At 40.2% G+C, this 24042-nt stretch overlaps 1 protein-coding gene across 4 annotated transcripts in view; it reads left to right on the top strand.

Moving 5' to 3' along the window:
• The first annotated feature begins 474 nt into the window (after window positions 1-474).
• LOC126091883 (kelch domain-containing protein 3) overlaps window positions 475-24042 on the top strand; it is a 124173-nt gene continuing 100605 nt past the window's right edge. Inside the window, exons 1-2 of one of the 4 annotated variants that reach the window (XM_049907166.1) lie at window positions 475-596; window positions 1352-1510. In XM_049907166.1, coding sequence (XP_049763123.1) covers window positions 569-596; window positions 1352-1510 — 187 coding nt within the window. In that variant the 5' untranslated portion in view covers window positions 475-568. Of the gene's footprint in view, window positions 597-630; window positions 1271-1336; window positions 1511-24042 lie in introns of those variants that run through there. The other 3 variants (XM_049907168.1, XM_049907167.1, XM_049907169.1) reach the window with 3 other exon arrangements.

Raw genomic sequence — 24042 nt, forward strand, 5'->3', positions numbered from 1 at the left:
ACAACATTACTACACAGGCCGCTTTACCATAAGGAAGATGTACATAGGTCATGCTTTAACACTCGTGTTATATGATATTATTAATAATTTGCACATCAATCGATTGTAATGAGAAATGCGCAAATAGTGTGACTATGTGAATGCGATCTTCATTATAGCAGAATGAATACGGCCATTGTGGTAAATTGTTTCGAAATAAAAAATTTACTTTCGACTGTTGTAAAAGCCCATGGGTACGCTTCTGTATTTTCTTAAACGGGAAAAAGTGTGTTGATAAACGTTGAGAAGAAGAGTGAAACAAATTTACAATGCTTAGTGAGTCCTGAAAAAACTATAACTATTCACTATTTTTGAGAACAAGAAAATTCTATAGTTTTCCAACTTAACGATGTAAATAATCTTTGCCTGCGTGTTGCGCGTGGCAAATGCACTAGAACTAGAAAGAAAAATCATGAAATTAGCGAAATTGCGCAAGCTAACTACAAATGACAATAAGTAAATAAATTTATGAGTTATTATGGTCTAGTATCACAAAAAGCGACAGCAGTTGACTGCAGTAACTGGATAAATGGCATCCTCGATTCCCCATATCCAAGGTATCGTCTGTCACAGATCTGTTCCATAGAGAAAGCAAAACAATGTTGTCGAGTTTATGCGTAAGGGTACAAGGAATATTTCGTGAAGTTTTAAACTGGCATAGACAACATTAAATAAGTTTTGGTGTGGTTTTTAAATGTGTTCCGTTGAGTTTGTGCACATTCTTGATGTTTTTAGAGAACGATATGTAATATAACCTTACTCTGCTATGTATCGAACATAGTCATTACGAAGGACCCATTTGATTCCGCCGTAAATAAGCTGCTGTTGTTTCAATGACTGCTGTTGTCAGTTCTTTCGCCGCAAATGTTTGCAAACAAAAATTATTCCGCTATTATATGGTATATCACAGCGTTAATGCGTAATTTCTCCCCGTATAAATACGCCAACGTACATGTTAAACTGCGCTTGTTTGATCCCTTCTTTAGAAGATTGTATTTTTTAGTAAGCATTTGATTTTCCCAACGAATTGTTTAAATACTTTTAAGAAGTAATTCGTGAGGTGCAGATCAATCCGATGGGTATTTTTATCAAAGGCTCGACTACAAAAAGGGAAAAGTAGATTATATATGTTACTCCAGTAGTGTTGACGCTTGGATGGTAGTAATGTTTGTGACACTTAAAGCCTGCTCATTATAAACTGCAACATATTGTACGTTAGTCAGCTACAGTGGTGAGGGACCTTAATAATCAAGTTCTGCCTTTTTTTAAGTTGGATTGTGGTTTATCCTGAGAAAAGACTTTGGCATTTTAGCTTACAGAATGTATTGGACAGTACACTTAGAAGGTGGACCAAGACGAGTTAATCATGCAGCTGTTGTTGTTCTTGATAAGATTTACTCCTTTGGTGGTTACTGCACGGGGGAGAACTACCAGAGGAAGCGTCCAATGGATGTTCACATTCTTAACACAGGTAGGGAACTTCTCTTCCTTGGAAAAATTATACCATATTTATTTTTGTTTGTTATAGAGCATGTTTTATTACGGGTTATCTCAGTGATTCATTGCCTTCTTTTACGTGACTGGAAATTTCAAATTTTTAAATTATTCACATACTGGTGACATTCTTATGAATTAATGCAAGTACATAATTTTATGTATGTAACTATTCATTAGTCTTTGGCTTCTGGCTGACAATTATCCATAGATGTGATGGTGTTGGGTAGAGTTCCATTAAAAAAACTGGCATATTTATTTCAGTGCAGTTAGTGGTGTTGTGGTCTCCAGTCCAAACATGAGTCTGATGCAGTTCTTCACACTAGCCTATCATGTGGTCCTAACAGGACATTTGTATTCAGTGTTAACAAATTCATCTTTATTCCTCTTTTTCAGAAGTACTTTCCTTGTTACAGCTAGTCTGCATATTGTAGCTCCTCTATGTTGCGCACCATGTTATTTTACTGCCCAAATAGCAAACTCATATATTACTTGTTGTGTGTCAGTTCCTAATCTAATTCCTTGGCATGCTCAGATTGTTTGACTATGTTCCATTACCTCTATTTAACTTTTGTTGATGTTCATTTTACAACCTATTTTTCAAGATAGGCCTACTATCCATTTTGTGCAGTTGCTATTTCAAGTTCTTTGCTGTCTTTATTACTGTCTCAGCAAATTTCGAAGTTTTTATTGCTTCTCCCTGCATTTTAATTCCTTTTTCAAGTTTCCTTTACTGCTTCTTCAGTGTAGAGATTTAATAACATCGGGGATAAGCTACAACCCTGTCTCATTCTCTTCACAATTATTGTATCATTTTCATGTCCTTTGCCTCTTATAATTGCAATCTGGTTTCTGTATGAGCTGTCTGTAACCATTTGCTCCCTGGATTTTATCCATGCTATCTTAACAATTTCCAAGAATGTATTCCAATCTCCATTGTCAAAAGTGTTTTCAGTATCTACAAATGCTAAAAGTGTGTATTTGCATTTCTTTAACGTGCCTTCTAATATAAGTCATAGGGTCAATATTCCAGCACATGTTCCTACTTTAAAACAGATTTTCCCAAGGTTGGCTTCTACCAATTTTTCTATTCTCCCATAAATAATTGTCTGCAACTCTGGTCTAATGGCTAGCATTGCTGCCTCTGGATCACGGGGTCCCGGGTTAGATTCCCTGCCGGATTGGGGATTTCCTCTGCATGGGGACTGGGTGTTTGTGTTGTTCGTGTCATTTCATCATCATTCATGAATGTGGAGAGATTGGACTGCGTTGAGTTGGGACTTTGTATGGGCGGTGATAACCATGCAGTTGAGTGCCCCAAAAATTGAACATCACTACCATAAATAATTTGTGTCAATATTTTGCAGCCATGCGTTATTAAATGTTGGGTAGCATTCACACCTGTCTGCACTTACTTTATTTGTAGCTTGAATTATTACATTCTTCTTGAAGTCTGAGAGTATTTCTCCTGTTTTACATATCTTGCACAGGAGATGCAGAAATTTTGTTATGGCTGACTCTGACAAAGATGTCAGCAATTCTAAGGGAATTTTGTCTGCAACACCATTTAGACTTAAATTTCTGGTGTTCATTCATGTCATATTCATCTATATCCTCTTCCCTTTCTATGAAATTGCCTTAGAGTTCACTTCCCTTGTAGATCCTCTCGAAGTATTACTTCTACATTCAGCTTTTCCTTCTTTCGTTTGTACTGACTTGCCATATTAGCACTTGATATTCATGCAGTTTCTTTTTCTTTCTTTTTTTCCCCCTAAGATCAATTCAATCTTCCTGTGGGCAGCATCTATCTTTCCCCTGGTTATAAATGCTTGCATTTACCCTCTAGCAATTCCTTCATAGACATTTTGCACTTTCTGCCAGTCCCATTTTTCAAGTCATCTGTCTTCACTGCTGCCTGCTTCATTTGCTGGATTTTTTTTATATTGTCTACTTTTGTCAGTGAAATTCAGTAGCTCCTGTGTTGTCCAAGAGTTTCATGTAGGTTGTGTCTTTTTACCTACTTGACCATCAGCTGCCTTCACTATTTCATCTCTCAAAGGTATCTATTCTTCTTCTGCTATATTTTTTTCCTCTGTTCCAGTCAAATGTTGCCCAAATGCTCCCTCTGAAACACTGAACAAACTCTGTTTCTTTTAACTAATGAGTCCCAACTCTAAATTTCCTATCTTTTTGCAAATACTTAATATACTGTTCATAATGAATAAATTGTAGCCAGAGCCCACATCTGCTACTGGAAATGTCTTTCAGCTTAGAATCTGGTTCAGAAATCTCTTTCTTACCATTATATTACCAACCTGAAACCTTCCAGTATCTCCATATCATTTCCATGTGTACAACCTTCGTTCACGATTCTTAAACCATGTGTTAGTAATGATTATCTACATCCATACTCCGCAAGCCACCTGACGGAGGGTACCCTGAGTACCTCTATCAGTTCTCCCTTCTATTCCAGTCTCGTATTGTTCGTGGAAATGCAAGACCTGTCCCATAGATCCTCCTGCATTGTGCAAAATTCTTCAAGGTGGCTCCCTCAATCATTCCTTTCCCCAGTTTACAGTCACGTGCAATATTTCCATCTCCTTTTCCTACTATTGAATTCGAGTCCCCCATCGCAATTAAATTTTCATCTGTCTTAACTATCTGGATAATTACTTCTGTATCGCTGTACATTCTTTGGCTCCTCAGTCAAGGAAGCTAGTTGACAAATCTGTACTGCTATGATGTTTATTGGCTTTGTGCGCATCTTGGCTACAAGAAAGCATTCACAATGCTGTTTGTAGTAGCTCATTTTCGTTCCTATATTTTTATTCATTAAATGAAACAACTGAAAATCCAGGATTGAAGTAACAATACCATGAAAAGTATAATTGCTACTCCCCATATAGTGGTGATGCTGAGTCACAAATGGCCACAACAAAAAGACTGTCACAAAATGAGCTTTCACCCAACAAGGCCGTTGTCAAAAGTAGACCATGCACACGCAAACACAACTCACACACACATGACCACAGTCTCTGGCAGCTGAAGCAAGACTATGTGCAGCAGCACATGATGGGAGAGGCAACCGGGTGGGGATAAGGAGAAGACTGGTGTGGGGAGAGGGAGGGATGAGAGGGTAGGGGTGGGAGATGGTAAAGTGCTGCTAGTGGAAGCATGCAGGGGATGATGTGGAGAGAGGTTAGGGCAGTTAGGTACAGTCGGGAAGTTAGACGTAGGACGGGGGAGAGAGGAGGGTAGCAGAAAAGAAGTAAAAAGACTGGGTGTGTTGGTGGAAAGAGAGCTGTGTGATTCTGGAATGGGAACAGGGAAGGAGCTAGCTGGGTAAGGACAATGACTAATGGAGGTTGAGGCCAGGGGGGTTACGGGAACATAGGATATATTGCAGGGAGAGTTCCCACCTGCATAGTTCAGAAAAAGAATCCAGATGGCACAGGTTGTGAAGCAGTCATTGAAATGAAGAATGTTGTGTTGAGCGGTGTGCTCAGCAACAGATTGGCCAGTTTTTTCTCGGCAACGGTTTGTCGGTGGCCAATCATGCAGATAGACAGCTTGTTGCTTGTTATGCATATGTAGAATGCAGCACAGTGGTTGCAGCTTAACTTGTAGATCACATGACTGGTTTCAGAGGTAGCCCTGCCTTTGATGAGATAGGTGATGTTTGTGACTGGACTGGATTAAGTGACGGTGGGAGGATCTATGGGACAGGTCTTGCATCTAGGTCTATTACAGGGATATGTGCCATGAGGCAAGGGGTTGGAAGTGGAAGTTGTGTAGGGATGGATGACGGTATTGTGTAGGTTCGGTGGGTGGCGGAATACAACTGTGGAAAGAGTGGGAAGGATAGTGGGTAGGACATTTCTCATTTCAGGGCACAATGAGAGGGAGTCGAAACCATGGAGAAGCATGTTATTCAGTTGCTCCAGTCTTGGGTCGTACTGAATCATGAGAGGAATGCTCCTCTATTGATGGGCGGTGATACTTTGTGAGGTGGTGAGTACTGGAAGGGTAAGGCACAGGAGATCTTTTTTTGTACAGCATTGGGAGGGTAATTAAGGTCTGTGAAGTCATCGGTGAGACCCTCGGTATATTTCAAGGAGGGTCGCCCATCATTGCATGTGATGGCCACAGGTGGCTAGGTTGTATGGAAGTGACTTCTTGGTGTGGAATGGGTGGCAGCTATCGAAGTGGAGGTATTGCTGATTGTTGGTAGGTTTGATATGGAGAGAGGTACTAATCTTAGAGTTGGAGGTCAACATCGAGGATGGCGACTTGTTGGGTTGAGTAGGACCAGGTGAAGAGAATTGGGGGGAGGGAATGTGTTGATGTTCAGGAGGAACCTGGATATGGTGTCCTCACTCTCATCTACATCTACACGATTACTCTGCAATTCACATTTAAGTGCTTGGCAGAGGGTTCATCGAACCACAATCATACCATCTCTCTACCATTCCACTCCCAAACAGCGCGCGGGAGAAACGAACACCTAAACCCTTCTGTTCGAGCTCTGATTTCTCTTATTTTATTGTGATGATCATTCCTACGTATGTAGGTTGGGCTCAACAAAATATTTTCGCATTCGGAAGAGAAAGTTGGTGACTGAAATTTCGTAAATAGAGCTCGCCGCGACGAGATACGTCTTTGCTTTAATCACTTCCATCCCAACTCACGTATCATATCTGCCACACTCTCTCCCCTATTACGTGATAATAAAAAATGAGCTCCCCTTTTTTGCACCCTTTTGATGTCCTCAGTCAATCCCACCTGGTAAGGATCCCACACCGCGCGGCGATATTCTAACAGAGGACGAACGAGTGTAGTGTAAGCTGTCTCTTTAGTGGACTTGTTGCATCTTTTAAGTGTCATGCCAATGAAATGCAACCTTCGGCTTGCCTTCCCCACAATATTATCTATGTGGTCTTTTCAACTGAAGTTGTTCGTAATTTTAACACCCAGGTACTTAGTTGAATTGACAGCCTTGAGAATTGTACTATTTATTGAGTAATCGAATTCCATCAGATTTCTTTTGGAACTCATGTGGATCACCTCACCTCTCGTTATTTAGCGCCAACTGCCACCTGCCACACCATACAGCAATCTTTTCTAAAACACTTTGCAGCTGATACTGGTCTTCGGATGACCTTACTAGATGGTAAATTGCACCATCATCTGGGAACAACCTAAGAGAACTGCTCAGATTGTCATCCAGGTCATTTATATAGAACAGGAACAGCAGAGGTCCCAGGACGCTTCCCTGGGGAACACCTGATATCACTTCAGTTTTACTCGATGATTTGCCGTCTATTACTACGAACTGCGACCTTCCTGACAGGAAATCATGAATCCAGTCGCGCAACTGAGACGGTACCCCATAGGCCCGCAGCTTGATTGGAAGTCGCTTGTGAGGAACGGTGTCAAAAGATTTCTAGAAATCTAGAAATACGGAATCAACTTTAGATCCTCTATCGATAGCGACCATTACTTCATGCGAATAAAGAGCTAGTTGCGTTGCACAAGAACGATGTTTCCTGAAACCATGCTGATTACGTATCAATAGATCATTCCTTCGAGGTGATTCATAATGTTTGAATACAGTATATGCTCCAAAACCCTAGTGCAAACCAACGTCAATGATATAGGTCTGTAGTTCGATGGATTACTCCTACTAACCTTCTTAAACACCGGTGCGACCTGCGCAATTTTCCAATCTGCAGGTACAGATATATTGGTGCGTGAGCGGTTGTATATGATTGCTAAGTAGGGAGCTATTGTATCAGCGTAATCTGAAAGGAACCTAATCGGTATGCAATCTGGACCTGAAGACTTGCCTGTATCAAGCGATTTGAGTTGCTTCGCAACCCCTAAGGTATCTACTTCTAAGAAACTAATGCTAGCAGCTGTTCGTGTTTCAAATTCTGGAATATTCCATTCGTCTTCCCTGGTGAAGGAATTTCGGAAAACTGCGTTCAATAACTTCGCTTTAGCGGCACAGTCGTCGGTAACAGTACCATCGGCACTGCACAGCGAAGGTATTGACTGAGTCTTGCCGCTTGTGTACTTTACATACGACCAGAATTTCTTCGAATTTTCTACCAAATTTTGAAACAATGTTTCATTGTGGAACCTATTAAAGGCATCTCGCATTGAAGTCCGTGCCAAATTTCGCGTGTCTTTAAATTTTAGCCAATCTTTGGGATTTCGCGTTCTTCTGAACTTCGCATGCTTTTTCCGTTGCCTCTGCAACAGCGTTCAGACCTGATTTGTGTACCATGGGGGATCAGTTCCATCTCTTACCAATTTATGAGGTATGAATCTCTCAATTGCTGTTGCTACTATATCTTTGAATTTGAGCCACATCTCGTCTACATTTGCATAGCCAGTTCGGAAGGAATGGAGATTGTCTCTTAGGAAGGCTTCTAGTGACTCTTTATCCGCTTTTTTAAATAAAATTATTTTGCATTTGTTTCTGGTGGATTTGGAAGAAAGGGTATTGAGCTTAGCTATAACATCCTTGTGATCACTAATCCCTGTATCAGTCATGATGCTCTCTATTAGCTCTGGATTGTTTGTGGCTAAGAGGTCAAGTGTGTTTTCGCAACCATTTACAATTCGTGTGGGTTCGTGGACTAACTGCTCGAAATAATTTTCGGAGAAAGCATTTAGGACAATCTCGGAAGATGTTTTCTGCCTACCACCGGTTTTGAACAAGTATTTTTGCCAACATATCGAGGGAAGGTTGAAGTCCCCACCAACTATAACTGTATGAGTGGGGTATTTATTTGTTACGAGACTCAAATTTTCTCTGAACTGTTCAGCAACTGTATCATCGGAGTCTGGGGGTCGGTAGAAGGAGCCAATTATTAACTTTGTTCGGCTGTTAAGTATAACCTCCACCCATACCAATTCGCACGGAGTATCTACTTCGACTTCACTACAAGATAAACCACTACTGACAGGCACAAACACTCCACCACCAATTCTGCCTAATCTATCTTTCCTGAACACCATCTGAGACTTCGTAAAAATTTCTGCAGAACTTATTTCAGGCTTTAGCCAGCTTTCTGTACCTGTAAAGATTTCAGCTTCTGTGCTTTCTATTAGCGCTTGAAGCTCAGGGACTTTCCCAGCACAACTTCAACAATTTACAACTACAATTCCGACTGTTCCTTGATCCAAGCACGTCCTATATTTGCCATGCACCCATTGATATTGCAGCCCACCCAGTACTTTCTCGAGGCCTTCTAACCTAAAAAACCGCCCAGTCCACGCCACACAGCCTCTGCTACCCATGTAGCCACCAGCTGAGTGTAGTGAACTCCTGGTCTATTCAGCGGAACCCGAAACCCCACCACCCTATGGCGCAAGTCAAAGAATCTGCAGCCAACACGGTCGCAAAAACGTCTGAGCCTGTGATTCAGACCCTCCACCCACCTCTGCACCAAAGGTCCGCAGTCGGTTCTGTCAGTGATGCTGCAGATGGTGAGCTCTGCCTTCATCTCGTAAGCAAGACCAGCAGCCTTCACCAAATCAGATAACCGCTGGAATCTAGAGAGAATTTTCTCAGATCCAAAGTGACGCACGTCATTAGTGCCGACATGTGCACCACCTGCAGCTGGCTGCACCCTGTGCTCTTCATGGCATCCGGAAGGACCCTTTCTACATCAGGAATGATCCCACCTGGAATGCACAATGGATTTCTTCCCCTCCTTAGCTGCCATATCCCTAAGGGGCCCCATTATGCGCCTAACATTGGAGCTTCCAACTGTCAATAAGCCCACCCTCTGCGATTGCCCGGACCTTGAAGGCTGAGAATCATCCTCGGGGGCAGCAGCTGCATCTGGCTCAGCCAGAGACAGTACCTGAAACCTGTTTGTCAGACACACCGGGGAGACTTTCTGATCAGCCTAGCCTCTGGGGACATCTTTCGCTGCCTGCTACACCTTGGAATGACCTCCCAATCAACCACAGGCGAGGGCTCAGCCCCACTGCGGGCAGCAACTGGGGCAACCACAGCGGCAGACCGATCTGGGGACAGACGGGACAAGGTTGACATTCCCGTGATACCCAAGTCCGGCTCCCCACAGTGGTGCCCATTGGCAACAGCCTCAAGCTGTGCGACCAAAGTCAGCGCCGCCTGCAGCTATGAGCGAAGGGATGCCAACTCAGCCCTCATCCGAACACAGCAATCACAGTCCCTGTCCATTCTAATCGATGTTGAACAACAGTTACTGAAACATGAGTCCGTGCCTAGATAATGCAAGGGAAACACGCAAAGAATGTATGAACTAACCTGTACAAATGCCTACCGACTGCACTACAATCTGCCTGAATTTACGATTACAGTGACTAAAACTTGAAATTACACCTCCTATACGAAACTCTCACGCAATTTAAGTAAGAATCTATGAAGTAAACACAGAAAAGAAGCTATATACGTATCATCATGAAGATGTCATCCGTGAATCAGAACCATGTGAGGGGTTCGGAATTCTGAATGTTTAGGAAGGATTCCTGTAGATGGCCCATGAATATGTTGGTATAGGGTGGTGCCATGCGGGTGCCCATTGCCGTACACTGGATTTACACTTCCACTAGCAGCACTTTACTGTCCCCCATACCTACCCTGCCATACTTCCCCCTCCCACCCCACCCCACCCCAGCCTCCTCCTCACCCCCACCCAGTTTGCCTCTCCCATCATGCACTGCTGCTTGTAGTCTGGCTTCAGCTGCCAGAGACTGTGGTAATGTGTATGAGTTGCGTGCGTGTGTGTGTGTGTGTGTGTGTGTGTGTGTGTGTGTGTGTGTGTTTTCCACAATGGCCTTGTTGGTTGGAAGCTCATTTTGTGAAAGTCTTTTTGTTGTGCCTATCTGTGACTCAGCATTTCCACTATTCATTACATGAGTTACTTCCACATTACCCCTATATGATTTTGTGTTTATAACCTTTTACTCATCTGACCAGAGAGCCTGTTACTCTTGCCACCACACTTCACTAATTCTAACTGTATCTAACTTCAACGTATTTCCTGTTTCTAATTGACCATCCTCACTACCATAAGGGACCTAATATTCCACACTCCTGCTCATTGAATACCAGCTTCTCCCAGAGATCCGTTTGGATGCTATTTTACCTCCAGAATATTTTAACGGTACAAAAGGGCTATATGATATGCATCTCATAATTTAGTTTTTAATCAAGTCATGAAGTGATTTGTAGTCTTGGCTATGGATATTTGTTTTGAAGCTGTACACCATTTATTTGATTTCAGAAATAGATTAATATATGATTTTGTATGGAAACAATAGCATCAGCTAAAAACTTGTCTTGAGAAATTGTACAGCGCATGGGTGGAACGTTGTGGAATTGATATAAGGTTTCATGCTAATATCATATTGTCAAATTTGTTACTCAGATGTACTCATTTCCATAGGGATTATTATTTTCTTTAATTGTACATTGATATAAGTGTTTGTGTCTGATAGTGATTTTAAAATGATACAAGGTTTGTCAGCTTAATAGAAGGAAAAACATGAATCTTGTTTACAGACATGTTAGTATACACATATTTAATGAGAGGCCATAACCTTGTTGTAGGAACTGTTTCAGCATTTGACTCAAGCAATTTAAGAAAACTATGGAAAACACAAATCAGGATGTCTGAGCAAAGCATGAGCCTCCATCCTCCCAAATTTAAGGCCAGTGTCTTAACAGTTGCACTTCCTGTTTGGTTTTACCTGACATGCAGATCTCTTACTGAAAATAAGTTAGTTTAATAACAAGAAAGTCTATTATACATGTTTCATCCCCCCCCCCCCCCCCCCCCGCCCCCGTCTCTAGATTTTCCCCCTAATTTCCATTGGTGGAGGGGAGATCAGCTTTGGCTTTAATGATTTAATGATAGTGTTTATGTAAGGAAGGAACACAGTAAAAGGAATAGAGAGAGACTATTGGATTATTGGTTGGGTGTGTCGGGGGAGGGGGGGGGGGATAGATAGTGAATGTCTCCAGTAATAGCCCTTGTTATGACTGTAAAGACACTTCTGATAAAGGAATCTCAGCAAACAAAATGTAAATGACAACTGAAACCAACGTAAAACACGGAGAAGTGAGCAACAAGATGGTCGAAAATGAAGCATCGGAAGATTACTGGAAATGTATTATATGCCTGTAAGCAGTGTAAACTGTTGAGACACAGGGGGGGAGGGGGAGTGGTGAGCATTGGCATACTGATAATGAATAAAAACCAGTCAGGCTAGTATTTGAATAAATATTCTGGACTGTTTGTTACATACACACTGAGAAGCCAAAGCAACTGGTACACCTGCCTAATATTGTGTAGTACCCCCTGTGAGCATGCAGAAGTGCCACAATGTGATGTGGCATGGACTCAACTAATGTCTGAAGTAGTGCTGGAGGGAATTGACACCATTAATCCAGCAGGACTTTCCATAAATCTGTAAGAGTACGAGGGGGTGGAGATACCTTTTGAACAGCACATTGCAGCACATCCCACAAATGCTTAATAACGTTAATGTCTGGGGAATTTGATGGCAACGAAAGTGTTTAAACTCAGAATAGTGTTCCTGCAGCAATTCTGGATGTGTGGGGTGTCACATTGTCCTACTGGAATCGCCGAAGTCTGTTGGAATGCACAATGGACATGCATGGATGCAGGTCATCAGACAGAATGCTTACATGTGTGTCACCTGTCTAGCTGTATCCCAATCACTCCACTGCACATGCCCCACACCATTACAGAGTGTCCACCAGCTTGAACAGTCCCCTGCTGACATTAAGGATGCATGGATTCATGAGGTTGTCTCCATAGCCGTTCATGTCCATCCGCTTGGTACAATTTGAAATGAGACTCGTCAGACTAGGTAACATGTTTATAGGCATAAACAGTTTATTGTCAATGTAATGGGCCCAGGCGAGGTGTAAAGCTTTCTGTCATGCATTCATCAAGGCTACACGTGTGGCCCTTCAACTTTGAAAGCCCATATTGATGATGTTTCGGTGAATGGTTCGCACGCTGACACCAGATGATGGCCCACCATTGAAACCTGCAGCAGTTTGCATAAGTGTTGTGCTTCTGTCACTTTGAGTGATTCTCTTCAGTTGCCATTGGTCCTGTTCTTGCCGAATCTCTTTCCGACCTCAGCAGTGTTGGAGATTTGATGTTTTACCGGATTCCTGATATTCACGGTACATTTGTGAAATGGTCGTACGGGGAAAATCCCCACATCATCGCTACCTTGGAGATACAGTGTGCCATCACTTGTGTGCCGACTCTAACACCACATTCAAACTCGCTGAAATCTTGATAACCTGTCATTGTAGCAGCAGTAACCAATCTAACAACTGCACCAGACACTTCTTGTCTTACATAGGCGTTGCTGACTGCAGTGCCATATTCTGCCTGTTTACCTATTTCTGTATTTGAATACACATGCCTATACCAGTTTCTTTGGTGCTTCAGTATATTTACCTGAACTCTGCCTTCAAGGTCATGCAAGTCACTGGAAAATAAGCAAATAGCTGCTGCATTTCAGAAACATTCCTGATACTTTACTGTATGAAACTCTGAGTGGCCCTTTTTTGAGAAGTCCTTCTGCTCTCAAATATTTCAAAACCCTGTCCTCTCATTGTAATTGATATTGAAACCATTAATATCTATACTTTAAGATCTATCTAACTATGAATGTCAGAGTATGAAATTTCCTGGCAGATTAAAACTGTGTTATGGACCCAGACTCGAGCTCTGGGACTTGTGCCTTTCACAGGGAAGTGCTTCACCGACTGAGCTACATAACTATGACTCACAACTTGTCCTTACAACTTTGCTTCTGCCAGTACCTCATGTCCTACCTACAAAACTTCACAGAAGCTCTCTTGCAAACTTTCAACTGGAAGAAAGGATATTGTAGAGATGTGGCTTAGCCACAGTCTGGGGGCTGTTCCCAGAATGAAATTTTCACTCTGCAGCAGAGTGTGCATTGACTTGAAACTTCCTGGCAGATTAAAACCGTGTGCTGGACTGAGACTTGAACTCTGGGACCGTTGCCTTTCACGGACAAGTGCTCTACCAATTGAGCTACGTACTCAGCCCATCCTCACAGCTTTACTTCTGCCAGTACCTTGTCTCCTGTCTCCAAACATCACAGAAGTTCTCCTGCAGAATGTGCAAGACGAGCACTTCTGGAAGATGGGATATTGCAGAGACATGACTTAGCCACAGCTTGGGGGATGTATCCAGAATGAAATTTTCAATCTACAGTGGAGTGTGTGCTTATATGAAACTTCCTTACGGATTAAAATTGTGTGCCAGACCAAGACTCGAACTGGAGGAGGTAAAGTTTTAAGTATGGATTGTGAGTCGTGCTTGGGTAGCGCAGTCGGTAAAGCTTTTTCCTGCAAAAGATAAAGGTCCTAAGTTCAAATCTCAGTCCGACCCACAGTTGTAATGTGTCAGGAAGTTTCATATCGGTGCACACTCCTCTGAAGAATAAAAATTTCATTCTGGCTGTCGGAGTATTTCATGTACCACTACAATTGCACCTCCTAACCCCTTCTAAATGGTGCACAGATGGGAGAACTGCTGATACAGTGTTGAATTTATCTAATTTTACTATCATGGACATTTTGTAAGGTGTATGTGGGAGGTAATGAGGATATAGTGCACAACATGAGCCATTGGCAAATTTCTGTGGTGGTGATGTATGTTTTGTAGATGGCGTATGTGATATCTTTGTTTTTGTGTTCAGCTGCAGATGTTGTTTCTGTAGATCTGTTTTGTTTACAATGTGTCATTTAGTAGTTGCTGGTGGTAGACTTGACTGTTTTTTGTACTAGATCTATATACATCTAGTGGGAATGGTGAGTATGTTGAAGACTGCGATACAACTATTCTACTTTGACCAGTGCCAACACTGTTGTTGAGATGTGTTTTATAGAAGTAACAGACCGAAATGTATCGTAAACTGAGGTCTAGATTGTATAGGAAAGTGACAGTTCAGTTGTGAGCTGGAGAAACCAAGAAATGGGGTGCACAGAAGCCTCATATTCCACCCGTCTGCTTTGACCCATGACGTAAGGGTGTTGTGGTGTGTGAAGTCATTACGCCGCGGAGTTTGAGTTGGTTGTGCTTGTAGATGTTGTCTTGTTGTGTTTGATGATGTCCTCTCTCTCTCTCTCTCTCTCTCTCTCTCTCTCTCTCTCTCTCTGTGTGTGTGTGTGTGTGTGTGTGTGTGTGTGTGTGTGTGTGTGATGGCTGGCCGAAATTTGTTGGCGGCAAGTAGGGCCTAATTGTGTTTTTTTTTTTTTTTTCTTTTTCTTTGAGTTGCGATGTTTTGTGTATTGAATGTGTTTTACTTTACAAAGGGATGTTTGAATTTTTAAGTTTTGAGGTTTTGTGGTTTTGGTTTTGTTTTTTGTTGCTGTAGGAGTCGGTTTTTTGTATAAGTAGTTATAGTTGACCTGTATAGCTCAAGGAAAATGACCGATTCCAATTTTCATATTTTTATATGTAGGCATAGGTGTTTCGGTACAGTCATCTGTGGTCAAGGGAAATGTTTGATTCCAATTTCCGTAGTTTTGCTATAAGCGTTGGTGTTTTGGTATCGTCAGCTGCTGGTGATCCATACAGGTCAAGGGAAGTGTCAGATTCTGTAGATTTTGTAAATTATTTTTTGTTGCATCGTCTTGTGTGTTTTGGGATCGTGGTGCTTTTTTAACTGTGATATTTAGCTTGTCCCCTCCCTAAAACCCCCAATTTCCTGTAGTAGTCCTGTTAGTTTGATTGTATTTTTTGAGGGAAATGTTATTGTCTTATTTATATGTATTTTCGTGTTTGTTGCTGTGTGTATGTAGTGATCCCATAGGAGCCATATTGGAGATGCTTAGAATAGCCATTTCTACCATATTGATGACATCATGGGTCAAAGCAAACGGTAGGAATCGGACATTTCCGTATTCCCAAGAAATGTTTCATGACAAAAAGATATTTTTGTTAAATGAGCATTGCGGTGACAGACTGATCTGCAATGTAGCCCAAGGTGTAGGTTAGGTTGTAAGTTGCACTGCACATTCCATTGTTACATTTACATCCCCAATAAAAACCCTAACTTCCCTACTGTAGTCTGATATTGTCAAGTTTTTAATACGTTTACAGCATTCCTGCACAAAAAAGTCCTTTTATCGTGAAGTCCCATTAGTTTGTCAGTTTCTAGATTACTAATGTTTTTTGTGTTCTTAGTGATCTTTTCTTGAGACTTCTGTCTCTGTCATGTTTTTGATTTTGATATTGGTTTGTTGACATCACATAGTTACTAATCTGGGAACTAATATGTTGCCCGAGTCCGACTGTAGGAACACTGTCAGAATTTTAACAGTAAACCTTTTTAGGATGTGCAGTGCCTTTCGTGTAGTATATGCCATTGGAGTTTTATAAGCATCTTCATTATGCATTCACTCACATGATGAAATTGTACTTAGGTTGTCTCATTCGAAGTTGCTGTTCCTGCAGCCTTGAGGTTCAGGAATGCATTACAGTTGTCTCACGTACAGTGCCTTCACTGACCTCACCGTCGAGGCATTGGTCCATGAATCAATAGAAAAAGGAGTAGGTGGAAGTGAGGGACATTGTTGTCTTCTACAAAACCATTACTTAGATGTGGGATAGCCATTTCCAGGCACAGCTATGTGAGATTAAGTAATATTAACACATCTGTAAATAATGTGCTATCCCATGACGCATGAATCTCTTTCTGGCAAGGGGACCTACAAACATGATGTTCTTGTAATTTGTGAACACGGATCCGACATATTTTGGTGGAGTGAACTCAGCTTGGACATGAGGACAGTCCGTGCTTTGGGTTTGAACTTGTCCACCATGTGTGATGGCAGTGAAAAGTATGAGATAAGATTATAAAAGATTCAGTTTTCATTTCATTGACCCAAAAATGAGAAGATTCTCATGGATATGGAACATGTCAGAAAGTATAACATAAAACATTTGAATATAATACTCACTACTCTGATCATTTGTCATGAGATCTTCAAAAATAGTGAATACACGACAGTAAACTGGAACTGCAGTAATAAAGTTTTTTGCTGTAGTTATCGGTGTGTAACTGAAGTTACGGAATGAGTGATTCTTTTATTAAACAAGCAAGATTTAACAAAAAAGTGTTTTAAAATTATTTAATTTTATAGCTATTTGTACATTACACTTAATTGCATAAAAGGAAAATTTAGATGGGAAAAGTAATTATTTATGAGACAGAATTATCTACAGTAGACAAAATGTTCAGTACTGGAGATAGATGCACATATGAAAGTGAAAGGAATGCTGATGCATTAGCTCCATACTTAACAATCATATACAACGGTTCGCTCGACGAAAGATCCGTACCCAAAGAATGGAAAGTTGCACAGGTCACACCAATATTCAAGAAAGGTAGTAAGAGTAATCCACTAAATTACAGGCCTACATCATTAAAGTCAATATGCAACAGGATTTTTAACATGTATTGTGTTCGAACATTATGAATGACCTCAAAGAAAACTGTCTATTGACACACAGTCAACATGGTTTTAGAAAACATCATTCCTGTGAAACACAAGTAGCTCTTTATTCACATGAAGTGTTGAGTGCTTTTGACTAGGAATTTCAGATCAGTTCTGTATTTCTGGATTTCTGGAAGGCTTTTGACACTGTACCACACAAGCGGCTTGTAGTGAAATTGTGTGCTTATGGAATATCGTCTCAGTTATGTGACTGGATTTGTGATGTCCTGTTGGAGACGTCACAGTTCATAGCAATTGATGGAAAGTCATCGAGTAAAACACAAGTGATTTCTGGTGTTCCTCAAGGTAGTGTTATAGGCTCTTGCTGTTCATTATCTATGTAAACGATTTGGGAGACAATCTGAGCAGCCATCTTAGGTTGTTTGCAGATGACACTGTCATTTATCAACTAATAAAGTCATGAGAAGACCAAAACAAATTGTAAAATGATTTAGGAAAGATATCTGAATGGTGCGAAAATTGGCAGTTGACCCTAAATAACGAAAATTGTGAGGTCATCCACATGAGTGCTAAAAGGAATTTGTTAAACTTCAGTTACACGATAAATCAGTCTAATCTAATATCCGTAAATTCAACTAAATACCTAGGTATTACAATTACGAACAACTTAAGTGGGTGGGGACACACAGAAAATGTTGTGGGGAATGCTAACCAAAGACTGTGTTTTATAGGCAGGGCACAGAAAATGTAACAGGTGTACTTAGGAGACTGCCTACACTACGCTTGTCTGTCCTCTTTTAGAATACTGCTGCACAGTGTGGAATCCTTACCAGATAGGACTGACAAAGTACATCGAAAAAGTTCAAAGAAGGGCAGCATGTTTTGTAGTATCGCGAAATATGGGGAAGAGTGTCACAGAAATGATTCCCACAAAATTCCAATCACCAACTTTCTCCTCCAAATGCAAAAATATTTTGTTGACACCAACCTAGATAAGGAGAAAGAATCACCACAATAAAATAAGGGAAATCAGAGCTCCTACAGAAAGAGATAGGTGTTCGTTCTTTCCATGCGCTATACGAGATTAGAATAATAGAGAATTGTGAAGGTGGTTCGATGAACCTTGTGCCAGGCACTTCAGTGTGCTTTGCAGAGTATCCATATAGATGTAGAATATAATAGAGGGAAACATTCCACGTGGGAAAAATATATCTAAAAAGAAAGATGATGAGACTTACCAAACAAAAGCGCTGGCAGGTCGATAGACACACAAACAAACACAAACATACACACAAAATTCTAGCTTTCGCAACCAATGGTTTCCTCGTCAGGAGAGAGGGAAGGAGAGGGAAAGACAAAAGGATTTGGGTTTTAAGGGAGAGGGTAAGGAGTCATCCCAATCCCGGGAGCGGAAAGACTTACCTTAGGGGGAAAAAAGGACAGGTATACACTCGCGCGCACACACACACATATCCATCCGCATATACACAGACACAAGCAGACATTTTCTGCTTGTGTCTGTGTATATGCGGATGGATATCCGCATATACACAAGGTTCATCGAACCACCTTCACAATTCTCTATTATTCCAATCTCGTATAGCGGATGGATATGTATGTGTGTGTGCGAGTGTATACCTGTCCTTTTTTCCCCCTAAGGTAAGTCTTTCCGCTCCCGGGATTGGGATGACTCCTTACCCTCTCCCTTAAAACCCAAATCCTTTTGTCTTTCCCTCTCCTTCCCTCTTTCCTGACGAGGCAACCATTGGTTGCGAAAGCTAGAATTTTGTGTGTATGTTCGTGTTTGTTTGTGTGTCTATCGACCTGCCAGCGCTTTTGTTTGGTAAGTCTCATCATCTTTCTTTTTACATATAGATGTAGATGTAGATGTAGATATTGTTAAGTAATTTATTGGTCTGAGTCTTTGAATATTAGTGTGTGTGATGCCATACACCAGTAGCTTAAACATTAACTTGTTTTATATACAAAATGAGATTCCTAATTTCAGTTTCTCTGCGTTCAGCATGCTTCTCATTTCAAAATGGCAGGACAGGCGGAATTTATTACAGTAATGGAAATGTTTAATCAGCTATTAGAATCAAAGTTTAAGATTTTGTGGTATTGTCAGTTGAGGAGAGAGAGAGTTAATGGAAAGATTCAGTACTGGTTATTGGTTTGTCCTGTGATGTAATGATGATGTGATGTGTGAAGTCTTATGTGGGCAGTGTATCTGAAAGGTGACATGTGAGAAGATGGCATTTAGAAGCAGATGTGTTGCTTGAGGTGTTGCTCCCCTGTGGTAAATTTCTGTCAGGAAATTGGGTTGATACGTTGTTCATAAAAGACATTCCAAGTGTTGATAGTGTGATGGATCCGACAGTGAAGTTTAACAGGCGTATATTGATGGAGGAGTTGCTTGAAACTTGCTGAGCACCATAACGTTACTTCATAAATATTGTGTAGCGACAAAATTAGTTAAATGGCTCCTTCCCGTAGCAGTGATGGTTGTGTGCAGTTCTAGTTCAGAAATCCAGATACACAATCTGCAATACTGTTTGATTTATGAGGTGTAGTAGTAAAGTAAAAAATAAGTTAAATAATTAATTTTTGTGTGGTATCAGCTTCACATCTGCAGTCTTGGTTTCACATTGAAATCCTCATGCAGCAATATCCTAGCACACTGTTAGAGGAGCCAAAGCTGTACACCCACTATGGTGCAACACATTCTTTAAAACACAAGAAATATTGATATACTATAGTCAGTTGATGGTTCACAATTCCAGTCTTCACTGGATTATCGTAAATTGAAGAACACACCAAGAGGATAATTCAGGTTGTCCAGACTCAAGCAAATTTGTTAATAATCCATAGAATAGCAATCCAAAACATAGTCTGTTGGAAATCTGATAAACAGCCAGGAAGTAAACTTACAGTGTAAGCGAGGTAGAAACTTCAGCACAGCATGATCTGATGTGTCTTGTAATCACTCAGTGGACAGGTTTTGTCTTGGACTTGACACCAGCAACCAGGTGCATCTTTCTGGCCACAGAAGGATTAATTGATAGCAGACAGTGCAAGATACCAGTCTCACTGTCTGACGACACAGCTACAACAAAAACAAAATAATGCACCCCATTGGTAAAGTGGATTAATATGTGGTAATTCGTTTTTGGCAACAACGGAAATGTTGCAGCTAAACTGGGCTGTCCTGATGGCTAAAGAAGTCATCTAGATTGGCATGACATAGTTGCAACATTTCCCGTACTTTGATAATTATCACGATGCTCCACTTTATCAGTGGACTTAGTGATTTTGTTTAGGCTACTCAAGTGGTATTCTGCTGTATTGTAGCATGGGGATTTCGATGTTTGCCAAGACTACTTGCATGTATTTTTAAATTTTTTTCAGTTTGTGGTGATTTATTTTGAAAGGAGTATTTTTTAAACTTAATTTTAATTTGCTGGTGTATGGTTAGAAAAACAGATACTGGTTGGTGAAGTTTTAGACACGTTCAGAGCACCAGGTAGGAGGACTGGTAACTTGCGTAAACACGTTCAGAGCACACAGGGACAGGTACAAAGCTGTGTGCATTAACACGTCCAGAGCAGTTAAAGGGTTAAGAAGATAACAATATCAAATAAGTGGTGTGTTTTGAGGAGGGGCTGAAGAGCTGTTTGTCCCAGCTCAGAGCTTTCAAATTCCCATGGGTACCCACTTGGTTTGAATACATTCTTTAGGACAAAATTGTTGTTAAGGGTTTATTATAGTTGCATGAGTGAATTCCACCCCATCCTTCCCCTTCCCTCCCTAACAATAGCTGTTATTTTTTCCAAGGGCATGCAACTCTACAGTATAGCTTAATCTTGATGGCATCCTCTTGGGAAAATATTTGAGGGCTAAAATAGTCCCCTATTCAGATACTCCAGGTGGGGACTACTAAGGATAATGTCATCATCAACAAAACAAAAGTGGCGTTCTAAGTGTCAGATCACAGTCTGTTATATTCCATAATTCGGTAGGTAGGTTAAAGAATTTAAAAAGAGGACTGACTAGGTTTAAGGTCTAGTGGGAATTAGTGAAGTGTGGTGACAGGAAAAATAGGACTTGTCATCGGCTGAGTGCAGGATTATAACTAAAAAATCAAATATGGGTAATTCAGAAGTTCGTGTAATAATGAATTAGAAAATAGGAATGCTATGAACAGTGTAATGGACACATTATTGGAACCAAGATAAGTCCAAAGCCAACACACAGCACAGCAGTAAAAGTTTATAGATCTGCTAACACTGCAGATGGTGAAGAGTGTGGAAGAATGTATAATGAGATTAAACAAATTACACAGGTGGTTAAGGGTGATGAAAATTTAATTTTGATGTGAGACTGCAATTCAATAGCATGAGTAGTATTTTACAGAAAAATAATTGGAGAACAAGAATGAGGGAAAGGAATGTAAGGGAAGCCGCCTGGTAGAAATTTGAACAGAATAAAATTCAAGCATTGCTAATACATGGCATTAGAATCATGAAACAATGTTTGATACAGTGAGAGACCTGGAGACACAAGAAGGTTTCTGATAAATTATATAATGGAAACATGAAGATTTCAAACACAAATTTTAAAATGAAAAACATTTCCATAGATAGATGTGCACTTTGACCGTAATTTATTGGTTATGAACTGTAAATTAAAACTGTGAATTGCAGAAAGGTAAGAAATTGATGAGATAGGCTTTGGATAAATTCAAAGAACTTGGGGTTGTTAAGAGTTTCAAAGAGCACTAGACAATAATTGACTGAAACAGAAGAAAGGAATACAAGAGAAGATGAATGAGTAGCTTTAAGAGATGAAATAATGAATGTGGCAGAGGATCAAAGAGAGAAAAAAAGAGAAGGCCCAGTAGAAATCATTTGTAAAACAATAAACTGGTAGCCAATATTGCAGGAATTCTTTTTATTCCATGATTACCGCTTTCAGAAACTAAATCCGCCACCATCATATCTTAGGACACATACAGGTTACAAGGCCTGCATTATATAGGAAAACTATTAATATCACCTGCCTTGAAGTTGTAACCTGTATGTGCCCTAAGATCTGATGATGGTGGCTTTAGTTTCACCGAAACTGGTAATCATAGAATAAAAAGAATTCCTGCGATCTTGGCTACCACTTTACTGTTTTACAAGCATCTAGATCGCTCCCACATTCCTACAGAAATCATTTGACAACATCTGAGGTGTTGTTTTTAATTGACAAAAAGAGAAGACACAAAAATAAAGCAAGCAAAAGGGAATACAAATTTAAAAAATCAAATTGTCAGAAAGTGAAAAAGTATTAAGCAGGTGTGGCTAGAACATAAATTCAAGGCAGTAGAAGCATATGTGAATATGGGAAAGATGGATGCCAGCTATAGGAAGATTAAGGAGGTCATTGAGGGAGGGCTAGGGGAGGGAGAGAATCAGCTGCACGAATATAAAGTGCTTGAATGACGAGTTAGTACTAGACAAAGAAGGGAAAGCTGGTAGTTGGAAGGAATATATATATACACAAGGGAAATGGACCAGAAGACAATATTTTGGAATGGGAAGAAGAGTTAGAAGAATATGATATGGGTGATATGATACTGTGTGAAGAATTTGGCAGAACACTGAAAAATCTTTTTCAAAAAAGAGGTGCAGTAGTAGACAGCAATGCCTCAAAATTATTGGGATCCTTGGGAGACCTATCCATGATAAAAATTATTGCTTCTGATATGCAAGATATGTGGGATGGATGAAATACCAGACTTCAAGAAGAAAGGACTAATTTAAATTCCAAAGAAGCCAAGTGCTGACAAGTGTGCTTATTATCAAATCATAATTTTAATAAGGTATGGTTTGCAACACTGTTACGAATTACTTACAGAAGGATAAAAATACTGGTAGATGGCAACGTGGGAAGATCAATTGTTGTTCTGGAGAACTGTCGGAATGTGCAAAGCTATAACAACTCTACAATTTATTGTAGAAGGTAGGTTGAAGAAAGATAAAACTAAATTTACAATATTTTTGGATTAGAGAAACCTTTTGATGATGTTTACGGGGAAATGTTTGGAAAGTAGCTGGGGAAAAAATACAGGTAACAGAAGGTTCTCTGCAATTTGTACAGAAGCTAAACTGAAGTTACAAGAATTGAAAGTCATGAAAGGGAAGAATTAGTTAAGAAGAGAATGAGACAAGAGTTGTAGCCTATCCTTGAGTTATTCAATCTAGGCTATATACTGAGCAAACGTGAAAGAAACCAAGGAGAAATTTGGAAAAGGATTAAAAGCTCAGCTTTGAGCTTTTATTATTATTATTATTATTATTATTATTATTAAGTTCTGCCAAAGACTGCAAAGGACTTGGAATGGATACTATATTGAAAAGAGGTTACAAGTTGAACATAAAAAAAAGCAAAACAAGGGTAATGGAATGTACTTAAAATAACTGAGCGATGTTAATGAATTAGATTATGAAATGAGACACTAAAAGTAGTAGGTGAGTTTCGTTATTTGGGAAGCAAAATAACTGATGATAAATGAACTAGCGAGCATATGAAACAAATACTGGTAATAACACAAAATTCATTTCTGAAAAAGCGAAATTTGCCAACATTGAGTATGAGCTTAAATGTTAGGAATCCTTCTGGAAGGCATTTTTCTGGTATGTTACGTGGTATGGAAGTGAAATTTTGAGAATAAACAGTTTAGATAAGAAGAGAATGCAAGCTTTTTAGATGTGCTGTTAGAGAAGAATGCTGAAAATTATATAGGTAAATTGAATAGCTGATGAGGAGATACTGAATAAAATTGAAAAAATAAATTAATTTATTGTACCACTTGAGTAAAAAATTGGTTTTAGTTGATAAAGCACATCTTAAGGCATCAAATAACTGCCAGTTTGATACTTGTTCGAAATTAGGAGGGGGAGGGGGGGAGGGGGGGA

Source organism: Schistocerca cancellata, chromosome 7 (genome assembly GCF_023864275.1).
Source record: "Schistocerca cancellata isolate TAMUIC-IGC-003103 chromosome 7, iqSchCanc2.1, whole genome shotgun sequence".
NCBI lineage: Eukaryota > Metazoa > Arthropoda > Insecta > Orthoptera > Acrididae > Schistocerca > Schistocerca cancellata.